Source organism: Canis lupus, chromosome 2 (assembly GCF_003254725.2).
Source record: "Canis lupus dingo isolate Sandy chromosome 2, ASM325472v2, whole genome shotgun sequence".
In the NCBI taxonomy this organism is placed as follows: Eukaryota; Metazoa; Chordata; class Mammalia; order Carnivora; family Canidae; genus Canis; species Canis lupus.
This window is the reverse complement of record NC_064244.1, coordinates 79,207,999-79,229,688: the sequence shown is the minus strand read 5'-3', so window position 1 is coordinate 79,229,688 and position 21,690 is coordinate 79,207,999. Positions and strand designations below refer to the sequence as shown.

Sequence of the window (21,690 nt, the reverse complement as noted above, 5' to 3'; positions counted from 1 at the left end):
CAAGTGGATCCCAGATGGGCTGTCACCCCGCAGGCCACCATGACATCTCGCCACCTGGGGCTCTGCCCTGCTGGTCTGCTCTCTCCCCTCCCTGCGGCGAAAGCCCTCTTCCAATCTAGGTCATCCACCCTCTGCTCAGACCTTCCAGTAGCTTCTCACCTTGTTCTGAGTAACAGCCTGGGCTTCATCCTGGCCCCCCTGCTCCCCTCTGTCCTGAGGTTGCCCTCGTCTGGTGCTGGGCTGGCTGTAGTTGGTCCTGCCCCCCACCCCTCCTGCCACAGGCCCTTTGTATGTGCTGAGCCCCCTTCCTGAGCCTGGGGCTCACGTGGCTGCCTGTCCTGGTCCCTGGTGCTTGCATCCCCACATCTGCTTCCCCATCCTTCCAGAAAGCAGGGCGAGGCAGGAAGCTGGGGAATCCTCACACCCACTCCCTGCACCTTCCCGCATCTGAATCCTCGGCCTGGTATTTAGTTTCCTTATTCATGTTTTTGCTTTCTCTTTCCCCCTCCTGGCCACGCTAATAAGGGAGCTGCTATTTCAATGGAAACTGAGTGAAATGGGACATTCAGTGCCTCCGTGTCCCCTGCCCCCATCCTGGGCTCTGCAGCCGCATGTGGCGAACGGCTACAGACCTGAGCGCCGTGATAGGTAGCATTTCCATCATCACGGAAGGTCCCAGAATGTCTGCTCCCCAAGGGCAGAACTTGGTGTGTGCAGCCCCCACCGTGCCCGTGCACAGCAGGTGCCCGAGCGTCCCAGGGCGCCGGCCGCGTGTGTCCGTGATGGTAGGGGCCACCGTGCGAGGCGGCGCTGCTCGGACCCCAACATGCTAACCCGGGGAGAAACCCGTTCTGCTCCGAGGAAGCCCGTTTCCCTGCCCACGTGGAACTGCCGTGATTGCTCCAGAGCCGAGGCGGTGGCAGCGTGGACCGTCTTCTGCAGGCCTGAGCTTGGCTTCCCGCCTCACCCAGCAGCGGGTGACCTCTGGGGACCTGGGTATCCCGCCCTGGAAATGGGGCACGACATCCGCGTGTTGCATCACCCCAGTGGCGGCCAGGCGTCCGTCAGGGGGGAGCAGGTTGGCGTGAGCTCTAGAAACTCCGGAACAGCGTTTCCCCAGGCTGGTCCCTGGACCAGCCCATTGAGGTCACCCGGGTCCTGGCTAGAGATGCTGTGAGCCCTGCCGGGGGTGCCCGTACCCGCCCAGGTTGACCGCCACCGCCCCAAGCAGCATTTCACACATCACGGGGTGTTGTCATCGCCCTGATACGTGGCGTGAATTTGAATTTCCCCTCAGGGAAGAACTAGCCTCTGTCCGTGGGGCAGAAGGACTCCGGCGAGAAGGAAGCCGGCCCTTTAGGGACAGGGTCTGTGCGCAGGGCCTGCCTCCTGCCCCCTCCCGGTGCCCGGATCCTTGACACACAGCGACGGTCATAATGGCCCACAGCCCCTTCCTGTGGGTGCCGTGGGCCAGGCTCCGGGTTCCGCGATTCACGTCCACTCGTCAACCCATTTCATCCTCAGGATGAGGCTGTGGAAAGTCGTCATCATCCCCTTTGGCAGGGGAGGAAATGGCACAGAGAAGTTTAGGGACAGGCCTGGGTCGCGCGGCTCCAAGTGCCGGAGCGTTGGGTTCGAGCCCAGCGCGGATGTGTGCCCTGCTCAGACCCCTGCCTCTGTGGCCCACATGGCGTGCCCTCCCTGCCACCCCCGGTGTCGCCGACGTGGAGAGACAGCGCCAGGGGCAGCCGCGCGAGGACTGATCTGGGCCGACAGCAGCCACACGCAGCCCCGGGCGCGGGGACCGCCTCGCTGGCGGGCCGGGGGCTGCCGGGAGCAGGGACGGCCCCCGCGGGCAGGACGGCAGGCCTGACTGGACACCGAGGCCCGCAGCCAACCGCCGGCTCCCCTGCTGCCCGGATCCAGCCGGCCCCCGCCCCGCGTGTCCCCTGGGCCCCAACATCTGCGTCACCTGCAAACCCGCACCGTCCACCGAGCTCCCCCCACGTCCTCACGCAGCCCCACTGTATCCAGGTGGGAACTGAGGCTCGGGACCCAGGGTCTGGACCCTCCCAAACCCACGCGCTAACCACAGCCCCGTGCAGCTTCCCACTGGTCTCCCGGAGGGAGCCGGCCCCTGCCCCTTCCTCACCTGGAAGCCCCCACAACCCGATGCCGTCCCCCCGGGGGCTGTGCCGCTCACGCTGGCTTCCCTCTCTGCAGGCCAGAAGCACTTGTGCGTCACCAGCCTCCTGATCTGCCAGGGTCTGCTCTGGGTGGGCACTGACCAGGGCGTCATCGTCCTCCTGCCTGTACCTCGGCTGGAAGGCATCCCCAAGATCACAGGTGAGGCGCGGGAACTGGCCATGGCGGGTGGGATGGGGGTGGGGTGGGGGGCTTTGAGTCAGCTGCAGGTGGCCAGGGCGGGTGGGTCGTTCTCCAGTGTCTTCTGCCATCACAGGTGGCACAGGGCATTATGTCATCCTGCCCCAAGGTCTCCCACCTGCTTTCTGAGTCTCAGTTTCCTAATCTGGCCGATGGGCACAATAGGTGGGTCTTGGTCAAGTGGCCAAGGGTTGATGGAGACCCATGACCCATGGCTGGGTACCCCCCCCATTGCTGCCTTCAAAATGTCCAGACTCTGGAGACCGACGTCACGTAGGGCTCCTGAGGGTGGGGTCCAAGTGCAAATGTGTTCCTGTGGAGCAGCGGGAGGTCCGCCCGGATGGGTAGCACTGAGGCCAGGAGAGCAAGCGTGGGGTCGGGGAGGCCCCAGAACCCCGGGGTCCCCTCTGCCTCTGCCCTGAGAGTGACGACGAAGGGGTCTTCTCCCGCAGCTGCTGGAGGAAGGGTGGGGTGGGGTTGGGGGGGTGGGAGGCGGAAGCCCCGCGGGTAGACCAGCCCAGCCGGAATGGGCGCCCCTGCTAGAGAAGGCCGTCTTCCTAAATCCCAAGGTCGTGATGGTCCCCCCAGCGATGGTCCTTGGGTTACTGTAGGGATGCATCGGGGGGAGACCCTGCCCCCCACGCTGACAGTCAGGTGGAGGAGCTGAGGTCCAAGGTGGCAGGTGCTTCAGGACCGCGGGACACAGAGCAGGGGTGCTTGGCAGTCTGTGCGTGGAGGCGACAAGGACGTGCCCTGGAGGAGCCGGGACTGGGCTCCAGGGGATGGGGTGTGGCCTCAGGGGGTGGGGGAGGCTCTCTGGGCAGAGCCAACGGCTCAAGCAAAGGCACAGACATGTGTGGCTGGCCCGGGAGGGGGCTGCGGGCGCTCACACTGACCGGCCCCCACATGCTTTACGAGGTCAGCCCTGTCCCGCAGTGTGGGAGAGCCCTCCCCAGACCCAAGGCCTCCCGGGAAGGTTCCAGCACAGATCGCGGTCACCAAAACAATGGCCACCACCCAGAAGGTTCTCCAAGAGAGACGCGTGGGTGCCTCCCCTGAAGCTCTGGGCCTCTGGGCCCCGACTCCCTCCGCTTTCTTGCAGGGAAAGGCATGGTGTCGCTCAACGGTCACTGCGGGCCTGTGGCCTTCCTGGCCGTGGCCACCAGCATCCTGGCCCCCGACATCCTGCGGAGCGACCAGGAAGAGGCCGAGGGGCCGCGGGCCGAGGAGGACAAGCCGGACGGGCAGGCCCACGAGCCAGCGCCCGCGCCCGCCAGCCACGTGGGCCGAGAGCTGACCCGCAAGAAGGGCATCCTCCTGCAGTACCGCCTGCGCTCCACCGCGCACCTCCCGGGCCCGCTGCTGTCCGTGCGGGAGCCCGCGCCCGCCGACGGCTCGGCCCTGGAGCACAGCGAGGAGGACGGCTCCATCTACGAGATGGCCGACGACCCCGACGTGTGGGTGCGCAGCCGGCCCTGCACCCGGGACGCCCACCGCAAGGAGATCTGCTCCGTGGCCATCATCTCCGGGGGGCAGGGCTACCGCAACTTTGGCAGCGCCCCGGGGGGCAGCGGGAGGCCGGCCCCGTGTGGGGAGACGGACAGCGCCCTCCTCATCTGGCAGGTGCCCTTGACGCTATAGCCCCCGCCCGGGCGCCCAGCCGCAGGCCTGGTGGCAGGGGTGCGCGGCTCTCGGCCCGCTGTGGGCCCCTCCCGCCGGCCGGGGACCCCCTGGAGCGCTGGGGAGACTGGCCTTCCAGGGACCTCGACGATGGGCCTGGGTCTCCTGGAACTACCTTGGCAGCACAGAGGAGAACTTCTTCCTTTTTATTTAAAAAAAAAAAAAATATATATATATATATATATATATACATATATATATATATTTCAGAGTGCTTGGGGGAGGAGTTTGGGTTTGGGGAGAGGATACCTCTGGAGGAAATGGCCTTCTTTTTAAAAGCAAAAAAACCCACAAACACAAAACCTCACGACTGCCTGGCAAGCCCACCCGAGCGGGGCTCCGAGGCGGCCACGCGCCTCTCCTGGAAGGGCGTGTGCGCGTGAGTGTCTGAGAGCGTGCGTGCGGGCTGGTGTGTGAATATGTATAAATACGTACATATGGTGTATATTATGTGTATAAATGAAGTCTGTACATATTGGAGCTCTGGGAGATGCTGGAATAAAAGGCAAGAATAACGTGAGTACCTGGGTTGACTTCTGTTTGCTGAGAGGTGACGGGGAAGAGAGAGCCGCTGTCACGAGATAGGGCTGTCCCGGAACCAGCAGCCGCGGCCCCAGGAGAGCCTGCCACCCCGCACAGGCCCCGCAACGAGCTGTCTGGGGCACTCGCAGATCGGTGGCCACGTGCAGTTTCTACTTTTGTAATTAATTCACATGAAATAAAGTCACAAATTCAGTTCCCGAGTCCCCTAGCCGCATTTCTAGTGTGTCTGGAAAAGCCCCACAGCAGCCTGTGTGTGCCGACCGTACTGCACAATACAGATCTATTTCTATCATCCCAGAAAGTTCTCTTGTGCTTGGGAAGGGACCCTGGGGAGCTTCTTTTCGGAATAGGTTTTTTTTTTTTTTTTTTTTTTGGATTTATTTATTCATGAGAGACAGAGAGAGGCAGAGACACAGGCAGAGGGAGAAGCAGGCTCCCTGCGGGGAGCCCGACTTGGGACTCGATCCCAGGACTCGGGGGTCATGGCTTGAACTGAAGGCAGACGCTCAACCACTGAGCTCCCCCCCCGCCCCCAGGTGCCCCTCGGAATGGTTTTTGAAGAGAAGGCTGCCCTCCCTGCTCTGGAATGGGAGGATGCAGGTGGCCTGGGCACCTGTCACTGCCAGCCTGGAGGGAAGATACAGGAAGGGCTTCACTGCACCGAGGATGGGGGCCCTGGGGGCTGTTGCTGCAGGCGGCAGGGTGAGGCCGAGAGGAGCCCGAGGTGGGGGGTGAGCTCCAGACGGTGGCAGCAGAGCCCAGGCTGTGGGTGGGCTGGGGGGTGGGGCTGCTGGGGGCCCTGGCATCCTTCTTCTGGCTCAGAGTCTCCATCCTTAGATTTCTAGAGCTGCTTGCAGGGGAAAAAAACCAACCATAGCCAATACCCACCACCCAAAAGGGAAGTGTTTTCTCCGTCTTCCCACCCACCACTTTGCTGGCACCTGTCCCGTGTCTGTCCACCCACCACCCGCCCACCTGCGTGGCCTCCCTTTCACACTGACTGCGGCTCCAGGTGGCGGGAGGTGGGGAGGCAGAGATCAGGGGGGGTGGGAGGCAGGCCTGTCAAGGCGACCCAGCTGTGCAGCTCGATGGGCCTCCGCGGATGCTCTGGGGAGCTAGGGGTGGGGAGCACCGTGGAGGGGGAGGCCCCTTCAGCCAGGACCCACCCCCCGGTGGGATTTTGCCCGCGGAGGAGTCACTGGCTCGTTCACTCTTTCACCCCCAGCCCCGGCCCCCGAGCTCCCGCTATCCTCAGGCACCGCACTGGCTGCCGGGGCCGTGGAGGGGGGCAAGGCAGGGCCACCTGCGCCCCCAGGAAGTGCCGCCCAAGGAGAGGGCGGGTGTGTAGGCCAGCGGCTGAGGGCTTGGGGGACGTCAGGGGTGCTGCCGACAAAGGGGCAGGGCCTCCAGGAGGGAACAGCCTGTGCCAAGGTGGGCTGCGCGGAGGTTGGCTTAGTCCCTCTGGCAAGGGATGCAGCTCAGGTCCCCGCCCAGGAGGGGGAGCGGACAGCTCTGTCCCCACCTGGACTCCGACCCCAGAGGACACCGGACATTCCGTTCCAGATGAACCCTTCCCTGAACCCCCGTTCCCCTTTCAGCATCGAGGGGAGACTCAGCGCTGTCCTGCCAAATGCTCGCGGGAGGGGAACTGAAGCGCTCAGCGCCCGAGTTCGCGATGGAAGGCCGCCGGGTGGGCTCCGTCCCCTGAATCAGATGCCCGGTTGAGACTTTTCCCAGGACAGTGACCGGGAAGTAGCAGCCCCTGGGGGCCCTGGGCAAGCCTGGGGACCAGGATCTCGCAGGACTGTATCCCAGTCCAGCTCCACGGAAGCCCTGCCGTGGGCCTCCCCGCGCGTCCCTTTGCCACCAGGCCTCGGTCTCCCCATGTCTAGGACGGGGACCATGACGCCTCCGTGAATCGCCGAGGACAAGTGGCCGCGTGGCAGTGATCCCTCACATCACACTAGGGACAGGCTGTAGTTAAGGAGGCCCCGGTGCGCAGGAGCGGGCATCCGAGGACTCTGCGGGTCTGTAGGACCCACACCTACAGATGGCTCTGCTGGCGGGGACCCGGAGATCCGTCCCCGAGAAGCTGGCCGCCTTTGCGCCACCGTGACATTACCCATCGGTCCCCGGTCCCCCTCCCAACTTGAGGGCCTGGGGGACCCAGGGCGTGGGGAGCAGCTGTGGGGCCTCGCAGAGGACGGGGTGGGGGGGTGTTAGGTGCTTCAGGGGAGCCGCGCTGGGGGCACTTGCTCTTCCTCACTCCGTTGGCGAGGGGCTGCTGCTCGCTCGTTCTGCAGGTGGGAGAGAGGCTCGAAGTTAAGTGGCTCCCAGGAGAGCATCGGGGCCCAACGCTGCCCCCCAGGTCGCCCCGCCTGACCAGGCTTCCCGGTCCACCTGGTGGCATCGGGCGAGACTTTAATGTCTGTGTCTTGGAGAGGACGATGGTCTAGGCCACGGGAGCCGAGCACTGATGCGAAGCCACCGCGTGCCAGGACGGCTGCTCTGGAGAGAGGACAGGAGGGCGGGCACAGGCCGGGGCGGGGGGGGGGTGCCGATATCAGGCATGTGTCGGGGTCGCACTGAGGAGGTGACGTCTGAGCAAAGGCCTGAGGAGGAGCAGACATTGGGCCGCAGAACATTCTGGGCCAAGGGAACAACACCAAGGCCACCGAGGCCACCGAGGCCGGCAGTGGGGCGGGAGGGGTGCTGGTCACGAGTTACTGGGTTGGGTGGAGGAAGGACTGCCGTCCCCTCAGGGACATGGGAGGGCCCCCGAGGGCTTGGAGCAGAAGGCCCACCCGTCCGTCCTTTGTGTTTCCAACAGTCACTTTGGGCTGAGAAGTTGAGGCAGGTAGGAGCCTGGGAGCCGGAGGCCACCGAGGAAGCTGTCACATGTCCTGGGGCAAGGTGGCCATGGGGACACACTGGGTTCTGACACCGGAGCCCGTAGGGTGTGCAGGGGGCAGGCAGGGGAGAGAGAGGGGGCATCAAGGACCCCAGGTGCCTGGCCTGAGCCACTAGGACAGAGTTGCCGTTTCCTGGGGCAGGAGGTTGGGGAGGCAGGGAGGCCAGGGCACAGGGGAGGCCGGGGTTGGGAAGTGGGGAGGTCACCAGGCAAGGACCAGGGAGCCAGGGGAGGCAGAAAACCAGGAACCCTGCACATCTGGAAGCTGCGTGGGGAGCATGGGAAGGAGGAGGGAGCCATTGCCTGTGTCCTTGGCTGGCCAGCCATGGACAGAAGCAACCTTAGGAGCAGCGGGGACCTGGGGGGTCGAGGCCCTGGTGCCTTGTGCTTGCTTGAGAGGGAGAAGGGCTCTGGCTCCCCGCCCTGGGAAGCTGGCCCAAGCCGGGGCTGGTGGTCTGGAGGCAGGCGTGCGGGATCCTGCGCAGCCGCAGATGGGGGATCTCAGGCCCAGGGTGGGTTGCCGGCCCCCACCCCGGGCACCCGTCACCTTCCGCACCCGCATCCCCAGCACTCTCAGCAGCTGGGCCTCTCGCAGCCACAGGCCCAGACCCCCTCTGCCCGGCTCTCCCGCCCAGGTGGCTGCACGCGGGGACACAGCACTCGGCCCTTGGTGCTCTGGCCCCACTCAGGCTCCCTGACTTCGTCCTGGACCATGAGGGCCAGCGGGGTGGGGTGGGGGCCCCGTCGTGTGCAACCTCAGGCTCATCCCCTCCAGTCTGTCCTGTTGCCCACTTGCCATGTAAACTGGGATTTCTCGTGGGGCCTGTGGGCATCTCTGTGCTCGGACACGGAGCTCTGCTCTTGCTTCGCGAAGGGAAGCAACTTGGCCTGTGTTCCCCCAGAAGCAGGTCCTGAGATAAGGATTTTGATTCTGGAATCATCTAGTAGGGAGGGGAGGCCAGGGACGAGCAGGAGGGGGTGCTTGGGGGACAGGGAGGGGAAGGGAGCCGGGACGGGTGCGTCACTGAGCAGGCGACCTGCCATGGGGGGCTCTGGGGACAGCGCACAGCATGCTTCCACATCACCCGGTCGCGGGGTGAGGACGCTGGGCCATTTGTCCCCCAGCTGCCATCAGGATGTCCCTGGCCGAGGCTTCAGCCACAAGCATTAGTTCCTGGTGCACCAGCCTGCCTCCCGGGTCAGCCCGAGAGTGTCCCTGTGGCCCTCGGGGACAGCACACGCTGCGAGGGGAGCATTTGGGAGAAGTGGCTTTTATGACTTTAAAGTGTTTTCTTCTCCAGTGAAGCCAGGCTTTCAAGGGGGTGGTCTTTAATTTTTTTTTAAAGATTTTATTTATTTATTCATGCAAGACACACACAGAGAGGCAGAGACACAGGCAGAGGGAGAAGCAGGCTCCCTGCAGGGAGCCCGATGAGGGACTTGATCCCGGGACCCCAGGATCACGCCCTGAGCTGAAGGCAGATGCTCAACCACTGAGCCCCCCGAGTGTCCCTCAAGGGGAGAGTCTTGCTGTGGACACAAGACTGTTGTTAATCTGGAGCGCAGAGCTGGGTGCCTGGGGACGCTGTAACAATCCCGCAGGCTGGGTGGCCGACACATTCGTTTCTCCCAGTTCTGGGTGCTGGGGAGTCCAAGGTCAAGGTGCCTGGCCTGCAGACGTCTGCTGTCCTGCTTTGTCCTCTAGGATGAAGACGGGGCGCTCCGGTGTCTCCTCCCTGTGTTACAGGGGCGCCGATCCCATCCTGGGCCTCCACCCTCACGACTCATCACGTCCCGAAGGCCACACCTCCAAACACTCACCGCAGGGGTCAGGACTTCAACACACGACTTTGGGGGGGGCATGAACATTCAGACCATGACATGTGCATATGCTCGTGCACACACGCACATGCACACACGTTATCCGGCTTTGGTTCGGTGGGGTGGGGACCGGGGAGACATCGGCCCATCAAGGCCTCTACGGGATGAAAAGAAACCTCAGGTTTATATTGCAAACAGATCAGCGCACTACATGCACCTCTGCTGGCTTGACGCTGGGCTCGAGTCCCTGGAGAGGTAAGTCGGCCCTGCCCCTGTGGAACGTGCAGTCCGGTGAGCAGGATGCTGGGGCGGAGGAAGCCTCCCTGGAGGCAGTGACGTGGGGGCACAGCAGATGCGGGCTTTGGAGCGATGCAGATTTGGGTTTGTATCTTGGCTCTGTCGCATACTAACCGTGTGGCCTTAAGCCAGTGACAACCTTCCATGTCTCCACGTCCTCAACAGGGCGGCTGTGGGCTCTCAGCACTTAGGTACCAATCGCACCTGTGACCCTGCTACCTCTTCCAGTCCCGCCTTGGCTCCCAGAAGCACTATTGCAGCGGCTTCTCAAAATTAGCCAGAAAGGAAGGCAGATGAAGGAACGGAGGCTCAGAGCGTGGAGTCACCCACCAGGGTGCACCCAGCTTGGGGAGGGGGATGAGGCTGGTGGGGGTGGGCTGTGCCCCGGAGACCCCCGGGAGGGGCAGGGGAGCTCTGGGTGTGGGGCTGGCCTGGCTGGTTTCCAAACCCTGGCCTCGAGGGGAGACCCCCCGCCCCGCCGTCCCTCCCTGGGGTCAGAGCAATGTCAGGCTCCTGGGGACACAGGCTTCTTGTCCTGTCTGAGAGGGACACCAACACGATTTGTGTGAGCCCCGTGTGGCCCCAGCCCTGTGAAAGCCGTGCAGGCTCACAGGACAAGGACCGGTGCCCTCGTTCTGTGGGGTGACGGCCTCCGCAGCCTACCTTCCGTGGGCCTGATACCTGCTTTCTTTGGATTGCAGAGCGTGTGCACGTGCTTTTCCACGGGGGGGGGGGGGGGGGCGGCTGCACCCGAGCGTCAGCTGCAGACCGGCGGCGGGTGGGGGGCGGATGAGGACGGCGCTGACCCTGCTAGTCCGACGGGTGAGACGGAGTCACTAACCCGGCACGTTCCAAGTCTGATGGGGGACAGGTCCTGGTTCTCAGGGAACCCCCAGTCCGCTGAAGGACTCAAGCCCCTATTGCCTAGGTTGACAAGGAAGCTGCTAGTCTGACGGGGGAGACCCAGCCCTACTCTCAGGGACCTGTCAGCTGGACGGAAAAGACAGCGTTTCTGCTCGGAGGAGGCCCTCGCTGGGGGACATGCGTGCCTGGCCGCAGAGGGTTGTCTAATCTGATGGTGGAGACTCTGGGGCTGCGGTGGGAGATCGGGCCCTTGGCCTTGCCGAGCTCCCAGTCCAAGAGGGGAGACAGGCCCCTCAACCGTGAAGAGACCTAATAACGAGACACACAAAGGAAACTTTTTTCTAACAATGCCTTCGTAATTACAGCGCTGCTGAACCACTCCAACTCCTCATTTACACATTCCTGGGGAAATGGCAAATAGCAAGAATGTGTAAATTGAGGAAAATTAATATAATTACCTGAGCTATTGCTTGTCATCTTTTCACATCAACAGAAACCACAAACCTTTCCCGGTGAGAAGCGTGGCCGTTTCAGGCTCTCTCCCGGCGGCAGACAGCTGGCTCCCCCTCCACAGGGAACAGGTGCTCACAGGTGCCCCGTGCACCTGTAAGCCGGTCCCGACAGATGCGCCAGGGTGCGTGCTGGAGAGGGCTCCGGGCCTCGAATCGGGAGGCGCAGGTCCGAGCTGTGGCTCTGCCACCAGTCTGTGTGGGACCCGCAGGTCCCTGCACCTCCCGGAGCTCGAGTCCTGCCTGAGACCAGTCCAAGCGTCCTCGTCCCTCTACGGGGTCCAGGCCCCGTGTCAACCGCGTTGTGCCCTTGATCACAGTGCATCATCCCAGCTACGCCGAGAGGGCTTCTTTGTTACCTTCGCTTTACAGGCAGGGAAACCGAGGCTCGGGGAGGTGAAGTCACTTGCCGAGGGTCACACAGCATAGGAGAGGACCCCAGGGCTACAGCCCTAATGCCCACACCCTTAACCCTGCACTACCTGCCCCCCATCCTCGGTGGTAAATCGGGGCTCATTTCCCGGCCCCGCCCCACCCACTCCGCCCCCTTGGGGACGCTGTGCGAGGACAGGTGCACAGGTGCTGATCCAAGCCACAGAATGGTTTGCAAACCTTAGCCTTGGTCTGCTCTTCTAGAACGTGGGGGATTTTAACAGCCTTGTGCGCATGGGCTGTTTTGAGGATGAAATGAGTTAATTCAGTGAAATATTCAGAGCAGCCCCTGGCCCACAGTGAGCCCTCATTCACTTGATTATGGTCACGGCACAAGGAGCCCGGCCAGGGTCTGGGTCCCAGATGCTCCTCCTCAGAGTGGTAAATGCCCAGGCACGCCGGGAAGCCCTGACCACCCCCTTTAGAGATGCCCAGAGGCTTTGACCAGCTTGAGGAGCCCAGCAGTTTGCAGAAACTTCTATCAGTTCTGCTGGCTGAGGGAGCACAAACACCAGTGCTGCTCATCAAGCTTTTTTGGAAAATAATGGCAAGGGGCAGTAAACACCATACTAATAAATCGGCATCCCGCAGTGGGCCAATTAGTGGGTCCAGAAAATAGACCGCGTATGCTTGCAGGAAATGTGCTGTGGTTTGAGCAAGAGGTCCTGGAGCAAGCGTCTGCGGCTGCGTCCCGGCCCCCCAGGGCGGTGTGGAGCAGGTGGGGTCTGAGGCCGGGGCCAGCGGAAGAGCCGACACGGTCCCTGCCTTCCTGGAGCTGAGACCCCAGCCTCAAGGGCAACAAAGGTTTGAAAAGATGAGGTTCCACAGGTCCCCCGGGGGGCTCAGTTGATTAAGCATCTGACTCTAGATTTCAGCTCAGGTCATGATCTCGGGGTCCTGGGATCGAGTCCTGCATCGGGCTCTGTGCTCAGTGGGAAATCTGCTTGAGATTCTCTCTCTCCCTCCCCCTTGGTCCCTCCCCCGCCACTGCTTGCATGAGCTCTTTTTCTCTAAAAGTAAATAAATCTTTTTTTAAAAAAAGAGATGAGTTTCTTGGAGGTCCAATGTGTAGGGAAGAGAAAACTGGTTTTGGGGTCTCAGAGGCCCCACTCACTGGCCTCTGTCTCTCCGGTTGTAATGCTGACAGTCCCCTATCCCAGGCGGCTGCCCTGAGGCAAGGCCAACATGTGTCAAGTGTGTAAAGTGCTCAGTCCAGGGTCTGCTCACTCAGGGTGGGCTTTTTTTAAAATTTTTTTTGAGAAAGAGAGAGAGCATGAATAGAGGGGAGGGCAGAGGTAGAAGGAGGGAGAGAGTCTGCAGCAGGCTCCATGCTCAGTGCAGAGCCTGACATGGGGCTTGATCCCAGGACCCTGAGATCATGACCTGAGCTGAAATCTAGAGTCGGATGATTAACCGACGGAGCCACCCAAGCGCTCCCGGGGGGAACTCTTTTTAATTGTGATGCTATTGATGTTGGGCCTGAGCAGCAGTGGGCAGGGGGCTCTAGGTGGGTGGGGGCGGCAGGGGAGCATCCTCTCCCAGGGTCCCAGGAGACAAGGGAGATTCAGGGGGCTCAGCTCCGGGGCTCCTGGGTGGTCTCACTCGAGACCTACGTGGAGCGCATCTCTCTGGAGCAGCTGGAGAGAGTCACCTTGCCGCAGGTACGGCTGGGCCCGCGTGATACGGTTCTACTGTGGCGACACCTCTCCCCGGCCCGGTGGTGGTGACTCTCGACTTGGATCAGAGGTAGATGTAGAAGCGCCAAGAACTAAGATCTTCAAACCCTCTGCCCCAAGTCCTATTAGAACTTGTGACCTCTCCTCAGAAGGTAAGGTGATTAAAAAGGCCCAGTTTTAAAAACAAGAACAAAAACAAAAACACGGCTCCATCCACAGTGGCACCCACTGTGAAGCTAGACTCTGTTGCCAACCCCTGGCCTGGGGGCTCCTGGTTCCAGGGATTGGGGCGCCGGTGGTCCAGACACCCTGAGCTCCACTCCAGAAGGTGCCCCGAGTTCCTTCTGGCCTGACCCTAACTCAGACATGACGGACAGGCACGATCTTCTTCCCCTGTTGTTTCTGCTAAATTAGGTGACCAGGCCCTTTTCTTTGGTAAATCTGGGGACATGCATTTGCATGCTGTTTTGCATAAATCAGAAACTCATTTGCATCCATTTGCATGTTTCTCTGGATATAAGATGCAGGGAGTGCAAACTCAATGTGTGTGAAATGAAATAAGTATGTTGAGTCTGGCTCTTCGGCTCCTGTAAGCCGGTCTGCACCCCCCAGGCTGGGACGGAGGAGCTCAGAGGGCTGGCGGTCTCCTGGGGATGCTCAGGCCAGGGAAGGGCTCAGGCTAGCTCTCTCCAGGGGTGTCCGGGACTGAGGGGGAAGGGGAGCTTTGGGGACTTGGAGACGATGAAGCTAAAGAAGCTGAGATGACACCATGGGGCAGAGTGTCCTCAATGGCCCAGAGCAGCCCCTCGAACAGGTGCACCCACTGGGGAGTGACAAAAACCCTTCCACAGTGTCCTCGTCATTCGGTTGCTACTGCGTGCTGGGCACCGCGCTAGACCTCTCCTGCAGGTCGGCCCATTTTCTCTTTGGGCCCTTAGGAGGTGTGGAGAGCCCGGGTGACCCATTCAAGGCCCCGTGACTGGTCTTGGGAGGTCCTGGACTCAAACACAGTCCTGTTTATTTCCAGAACTTTCCTGCCCTGGTTAAGGAGAGCGAGAAACCCAGCCCGTGGCAGCTCCAAGAGCATCTCTCTCTCCCAAAGGCTCTCCCCTCTTCCCCGTGTTTCACTGGACTTTCTCCTGAGGAGGGAGCCGGAGGGAGGGCACCTGGGCCTCCAGAAGGGCTTGGTTTCCATAGCAACAAAGATACACAGGCCAGGCCACAGGTTGCCCCAGGGAGGGGGTGGGGGGCATCTCCCTTTGAGGGAAGGAACCTCAGCCCCTGGCACAGACTTGGCCTCGAGCAGGGCCCCCTGCGAGTGCTTCTTGAGTTCACCCACAGATGGATGGACCGTGGGGGCACCCCTGCTGCCGCTGTTTACTCCACCCTTGGGGGGCGGTGAATAAAGATGGTGAAGATTCTTTGTCACTTCCCCATTGGGAACTAGAATTTGTTTAGCTTCTTCGAATCTGGGTTTGTCTTCATGCTTTAATGAGGGAATATGATGGCAGTGACACTGCCCGTCGGCCTGGTAGCAGTGGGGTTCATGCTTTGGGGGTCTCTGAGTTACCACGTGAGAAGTCCAGCCAGCCCGATGGAGAGATCACGGGGACAGACCCGTGGAGACAGATGGGGTCTGAGAGAGCGTCCCGGCCACAGGCGCCACGCACGCCCCTGAGCCACCTCGGACGCGCTCTCTCGTGTCCCCCGGTAGCTACAGATCCAGACCATGTCTGGTCCAGCAGAAGAAGTCCCTGCTCCTGGCAACCCCCAGCATCATGAGGGATCGTAGCTTTTTTTTTTTTTTTAAGATTTTATTTATTAATTCATGAGAGACACAGAGAGAGAGAGAGGCAGAGACACAGGCAGAGGGGGAAGCAGGCTCCATGCAGGGATCCTGACATGGGAATTGATCCCGGGGCTCCAGGATCACGCCCTGGGCCGAAGGCAGGTGCCAAACCGCTGAGCCACCCAGGGATCCCTGGATCATAGCTTTCACATGGCTAAGTTTTGGGGAGGTTTGTTTCATGCAACCATACACCTGGACACTAACCCGTAAGGTGTCTGTGGTCCCATTCCCCAACCTGCCCCCATCCCCATGTCAGCTCAGCCAACCCTCCTAGCCACATCGGGACGGAGGGAGTGAGGCAGGGAGGGACAGACGAATGGTGTCATGTCATCTTTGGGTTCTTGGTGTCTCTGGGCAAGCTCTCCCTCTGGACCTCCTGGTTGCATGAGCCAATACATGTTCTCTTTCTTTTAAGGTGGTTTGAGTTGATTTCTGTCACTTGAACTGATGGGACACGCATCACCCTGACTCTATTTCCTTGCCTCATCAAACTTAGAGATAGCTCGGGCTGCTCGGTGCCTCAGCCCTGAGGTTCAGTTCTCCTGGGAAAAGTAAGGAAAAAAATGCACCTGCTCTGGCCGAGGCTGCGGCGCAAGGTGCAGGCCTCTCTTCTCCTACTGAACTCCCACCGCTGGCTCTGAGGGGGGTGGCTCCTGACTGCCTTGCAGGGTGGGGGCAGGCCAGAGGCCCAGCGATCCTCTCTCCGTGTGGCAAAGCGAGGTAGGCAGAGACCAGGCGGGGAGGAGCGGGGAGACAAGTCCCATTAATTTTCTGCAGTCCTAAATCAATTTAATGGGAGCCTCCGATGGCTCTGATTTGATTTTTCATTTTCGGTATTAAAATTATCAGCCAATAGTATCAGCAGCTCAGGCTTGCAATGGGCCAGCACAGTAGAGGCTGTCAAGAAGGGAATAGTCCCAGATTACACCAATTACCTAATATTTTGCTAATTAGACACCCAATGCATCTCTCCGGGCTACAGCAAGGAAGAAAATAAAATCAGTGGGATTTTTCACACGATCATTGGGATTCTTTGCTGCTCAGTGGTTCTCACCAACCCCAGCTTGAGGGTTTTGCATCCCGAGGAGAACTTCTGTGTCCAGGATCCTGCATCCCCATGACGCCGCCTAGTGCAAAGCTGGGGAACACTGCTGCCTACACTTGGTCCTCCTTGCTGCTCTCTGCGGGTTCGGGGTGCAAGTGGTTTTGTGCACCACAGCCGCCCCCAACCCCTGTGGGATGGCACTGTGCCAGGAGGCAGAGCACGTGGGGAGACTTTTCAGGCCGAGAGCAGGTGGTTCAGAGGAGGACCCGTGGAATGAATGGGGCTGAAAAGGGGTTCAGAGTTGGAAACCTTCCTTCCCCTTTACAGATGGGAAGGAGGCTCGGAGAGGGGTGCAGCTTGGCCACGGAGCCCGAGAGCGGGGGCAGTGCCTCAGGTCTCCTGACCCCCCATCCAACACCCCTGACGGCCGGTGCTGTTGGTCTCCTGTGTGGCTGCCTGGATAGGTAAGCAAAGCTGGCTTGGACGGAACCCAGAGCATCGGATGTGTGCAGGCAGGGGGCCGGCCCGTTGGTCTGAAAGGCTTGCTTGTCGGCACACACGCCCGTCCTTCACTTGGGGTTCACACCGTGCGCTCACTGCCTACCAGCTGGGTGACCTTGACCACATCCTTCAAATCTTTGAACCCCAAAGGGCACAGAAAGCCCAGAAGGAGAGGGGGCCTCGTGAAAATCAGGAGTTAATGATTTATTCAAAAGAACCATTTTCCAGAAGGAGACCCACGAGGTCAGGGAGTGGGGGGGCTTCCGTTGTTTTGTTTTGGACACATAAATAACTGCTATTATTTACTGAGGCTCCGCTGGGAGCTCCAGGCTCCAGGCTCTACAAGGGTTACCTCCCTGAATCAGTCCCAGGAGGCAGGGTGGTCGTGCCCATTTTACAGCTGAAAAAGCTGAGGCTGGTTTGACGCCTGCGCCATGTGGCAAAGCCAGGATTGGAACCAGTTTGTTCCCAGAGACCTTTAGGACGAGAGGCTGAGAGGCCATGGTGCGGGGCAGGGAAGGGACAAGGAGCCCTGGAGGCACCGCCCGCCCACCCTGTGGCCCCTCCCCGGATCCCGATTCCTGGAGCTCAGGCCTCAGGGCAGCTGCTCTCAGAAACGTGGTCAGCTCTGCTCTGCTGAACTTCATTATCTTTATCAAATTAATTTACACAAGCCAGTGTGGCCACCTAATGAGGACGTTTCCCAGGGCCCTGTGCCGGCTGCTTAATGAGGCGGGAGCGGCTGGACTCAGGTTCAAGCGTCCTGGGTGAGGACGGGGAGGTGCCAGAGTGTGACCTGGCTGCTGTGGGGCTCCTGCTGGGCCGCAGCCCGGGCTGGGGGTGACTGCCTCCTGCCACTCGGTCCATGCCCCTGCCACCGTGCCCAGTCTACACTCTGGCTCCCCTGGGAAGGAGGGGGCGCTGGGGCCCACAGGGCCCGGGTTCCCTGTGGTTCCTGTTGCAAGCGACTAAGATAAGACTTTCTCTGGTGCCCCATGATGGGTCAACCCTGTGGTGGAATGCCCTGGATTTGGTTAATGAACTTCTCTTCTTTCTGCAAATGAGATTTTTGAGAAGGGAGGGGAGGGTGAGCTGCTGAAGAGGCTGTGGCGGCTCCAGGGGACCGAGCGGCTGCTGCTGGGGGTCGGGTGGGGAGGGTGCTGGCTGGGGAGCTGGGATGCAAGACAGCGAGGGACGGCAGGCATCCTCCTTTCTGGTTTGGGCAATGGGACACAGTGGTCATTCCTTCATTTGCTCATTCATCCCCCACACACGTGCACAAGCACACACACACAGAGCTTGCTCACCTATATGCCAACCCCTGGCTGCCAGGCACTAGGGGGTAAAACCAGGAACTAAACAGACCAAACCCCTGTCCTCACAGACCTGACATTCTAGGACCATGTGGTCTTCACCTCGTCAACATTTAGAATCTTAAAATAAATCTCGAGTGTTGGCTTCGCTGAATCTTAAAGCCAGAGACTCGTCACTGTCATTGTTATTAACGTCCATCAGGTGAGTGCTGACTTCATGCAACATCCCACTCCGTTCTTGCCGCGCCCCTGAGAGGAGGTGGGTTCTGGGGTTATTACCCTCATGTGACAGATGTCGCCAGTGAGGCCCCGGAGCCCCCAGCAGCTTTGTGAGGCTGCCCCTAAGGGGCTGAGGCCAGGATGGGCCCAGGCCTATCTGACCCGTCTCCCTCCTCTGTGGTTGTCTCCCTGTGGTCACTGCCAGCAGGCATCCCGCGTGCCATTCCGAGCCCCTCTGTGGCCGGTCTCGAATGAAACTGGGCAGCCTCACTAGGTTCCCCGTACATCCGTGCCCTGGCCCTTCATCCCTCAAGGTCCCTCCTCCCCTGCTCACCACCCCCTCCTCACCACCCCCCCCTTCTCCGCCTCCCGTTGGTGGGCTGCGTCTCATCCTGTCTCAGCCAGATTCCTGTAGCCAGCATCCCCGTAGCCCCCACCCTTGGCCCCTGCTCCCCCACCCCCACCCCAACCCCTGGGTCGGCCTATGTTGGCTGGAGAGCTGTCTTGGGTCACGGTGAGGAGGGGGCGGTAATGATAAACACAGCCAGGATCGCCAGCCCCTACTGTGGGCGGACTGCGTGCTTGCCCTGCCCACTACCGGTGACTCGGCCACGCGGGTACTGCCGTTATTTCCATTCTCAGGCCTGGAATTGAGGTTCAGGGGCCTTGATTGACACCCAGAGCTCCAGAGCCCACACCCTTAGCTGGTGTTGCGCAGGGTCAGGAAGCTGGGGTAGGGATCCCAGCGGGTGAGGCTGGGCGACAGGACCCTGAGCTGTGAACACCCACTTGGTCTGCAGGGCAGGGAGGCAGGGGAGGAGGCAGGGGCGGCCTGCTGACCGGGCAGCCAGCCTGTGTCGGCCGCAGACTGTGGCCAATGCCACCTCCTCCTACAGAGACTGTTGGGCTCTCACCCCACTGGGCTCCCCCGGAAGAGTGTGGGCTTCCTTCCCACTGAATTTTTTTTTAGGGATTTTTTTTTAAAAAATTTTAAAGATAGAGAGGGAGAGAGAATCTCAAGCAGGCTCCATGCTGAGCGCAGAGCCCAACGTGGGACTCCATCCCACGACCCTGAGACCATGACTCTTGACAAGTCTGATGCTTAACCCACCGAGCCATCCGGGTGCCCCAGGCTGTATTCTCTTTGTTTTATTTTATTTTATTTTTTATTTTTTTAAAGATTTTATTTATTAATGAGAGATACAGAGAGAGAGAGGCAGAAACACAGGCAGAGGGAGAAGCAGGCTCCATGCTGGGAGCCTGACATGTGACTCGATCTGGGGTCCCATGAGGCCCTGGGCCGAAGGCAGCACTAAACCGCTGAGCCACCTGGGCTGCCCCTGTATTCTCTTTGAAAGAGACAAAATATCCAACCCCCTTGACTGCAGAACCGTCTAGATGTGGGGTTGCTTCCATCCGATCCTTTCAGAGCAAATGGTTACAAACAAAGCAGAAGCAGCCTTCAGCTGGGGCCGGATCGCCCCTTCTTTCCATCCCAGACGCCAGGCTGGCAGGAGCCCCCTCCCACCTGCTGCGCGAAGCCCCGCCCCTGCTGCGATGTCAGGGCAGGTGCCCCTGCGATCCCCACCTGAGCTGCCTTTAAATTTTACAACCTGTTTACACAGCTCAAGGCTTGTGGACCAAAGACCACATGCTTCACTGGACGTTTATGGCTGCAAATGGCTCTGGTATGGGCAGGGCCCGGGGGGTGGGGCACCCGGGAACGCCGTCCAGCAGTTGCCCGCATGGACCGGCGGCCTGTGTCTGGGCACCGCGCTGAATGTGCGGGTGGAGGTAAGCATGACACCTGCCTGGGCGGCCGCAGAGACGGGGATCTGGGTGCAGGGCAGGGTGAGAGAGGACGGCGGGGTGGGTGGGGGATGTGGGGGGCACCAGGCTGGCTTGTGGTCTCAGGCAAAGCCCCGCAGCTCCGGGGGCTCTGGAGCATAAGTCACACCCAGAGTTGTGACCTGTCTCACTGGCGACCTGTCTGTCGCTGGCCAGAGACCAGCCTTGGGGCTGTAGATTCCCAGGCGGCTCAGCCCCCGTCCCCTTCTCTGCGGAGGGGCTGCAGGTGCAGACTCTGCGGGGCGGGGTGCGGGGGGAGACTTGGGGCGGCTCCCGGAAGCAGTAAGAGGTCCCTGTGGGGCTTCTGGGAAACACCGGGTGGGCTTCCCCACGGGTGTGGCTGAGTTCATGGGCAGGTGGCGAAAGGGAGGTAACGGAGACAGCATCGGGAGACACTCGGGGCTGCAGATAGAAACCCCCCGGGACGTCCCCAGTGCCCTGCCGTGCGCGGGCCCGTCTCCTGACGTGTCACGGACATCCTGCCCGGCGGCCGTCGTCACCCTCGTTGTACAGGTGGGGACACAGGAAGCGCACAGAGGTTGTCACTTGCCCAAAGGCAAACAGCTCGTCAGTGTAGAGCTACGGCCTGAACCCTGGAGCCTATACTTTCTTCTGGACGTTTCTGGGCTTCAGGAAGCCCCTCTGAGGAGCCTTGAGCTCAGCCTGGATGGAGGGTCATCTCTGGGAGAGGCGGTTCCAGGTCGCCCCTGCCTGGACCCTGGCTTCTCTGCGGGCCGGTCCGTCATTCACTGAGTCTCCCCTGAGGTCCGAGAACATGCCAGGGCCTGCCCCAGGGCCCGGGGGACAGCGGAGAAGGCCGCTTGGACACGAGCCCCGCGGGAAACGGACGTGGCTGCTGCTGGGTTCTGGGAAGGCAACGGGGCCTTAATTTAATTCCCCCTGGAGCCTCGCCTTGAGGCCGGGGAGGGTCACAGGCTTGGTGTGTGGAGGGGACCCTGAGCCTTCGGCTGCCTTTTTTCCCCCTCGGTGTTAGGAGCCATCCTCAGAACAGTCCGGCGGGTGTTGCCCTCTGCAGTTCCAGATGAGGGACCGGGGCTCCGAGGGGAGGAGGAGGTACCTGGGGGCTCGGCAGGCCTCTGGGCGTCCTGCTGGGAGGGCCCGGGGTGCATCCGGGGCAGAGAAAGCCTGAGCCAGGAGGGAGCATAAAGTCAAACTGCTCTTAGAGGCGCTGGGTGTCTGCAGAGATGGTCCTGCGTCCCCAGGGTTTGTCGCCTCTGCCTCTGTCAGCCTCGGGGAAGGAGAGTCTGGCTTTACTCCCTGCCCCTCCCCTCGTGCTCCCACATCCAGGGAAGCTCCGGGCCCTCCCCGCCTCGTCAGACCCTCAGGCCCTGCTGGGAGGTGAATGCAGGCTCCCCTTCCTAGTGGGAGGTCAGAGTCTGGGTCACCCAGGAGGGACCAGGGGTGGGGACAGACTGGGTCCTAACATCTATGCTGCCTCCTGCCAGCGGGGTGGCCAGGACAGGCTGTGGTCCTCTCTGATCCTCAGTGTCCTCATCTGCTCAGCTGATATCTGGGGCCTCTCAGGCCCGCTCCAGCCTCGCTGGGGGAGCAGGATCTCCCGTCTTGGGCCTTGGGGACAAATGTGGGAACTACACACCGGCAGACTTGGTGCAGGTGCCCTGGGCAGGGCCTGTGAGGACAGGACCCCCCCCCCCCCCACACACACACACATTCACACAGGTTCACATGTGTGCAAGACTTAGGGTGAATGAGCTGCCGGGAAGGGAGGCAGTGAGGCCCTGTCACAAGCCTCACCCTGCTGCCCAGCGTCCCAGG

At 61.1% G+C, this 21,690-nt stretch overlaps 1 protein-coding gene across 16 annotated transcripts in view; it reads left to right on the top strand.

Annotated features, from left to right (window-relative positions):
- The window catches only part of ARHGEF10L (Rho guanine nucleotide exchange factor 10 like), a 159,088-nt gene extending 154,503 nt beyond the window's left edge, over positions 1-4,585 (top strand). For all 16 annotated transcript variants that reach the window (XM_049106683.1, XM_035713176.2, XM_049106694.1 and 13 more), the window contains 2 exons: positions 2,224-2,346; positions 3,488-4,585. In XM_049106683.1, coding sequence (XP_048962640.1) covers positions 2,224-2,346; positions 3,488-4,026 — 662 coding nt within the window. In that variant the 3' untranslated portion in view covers positions 4,027-4,585. The remainder of the gene's footprint in view (positions 1-2,223; positions 2,347-3,487) is intronic.
- Positions 4,586-21,690: the final 17,105 nt, after the last annotated feature.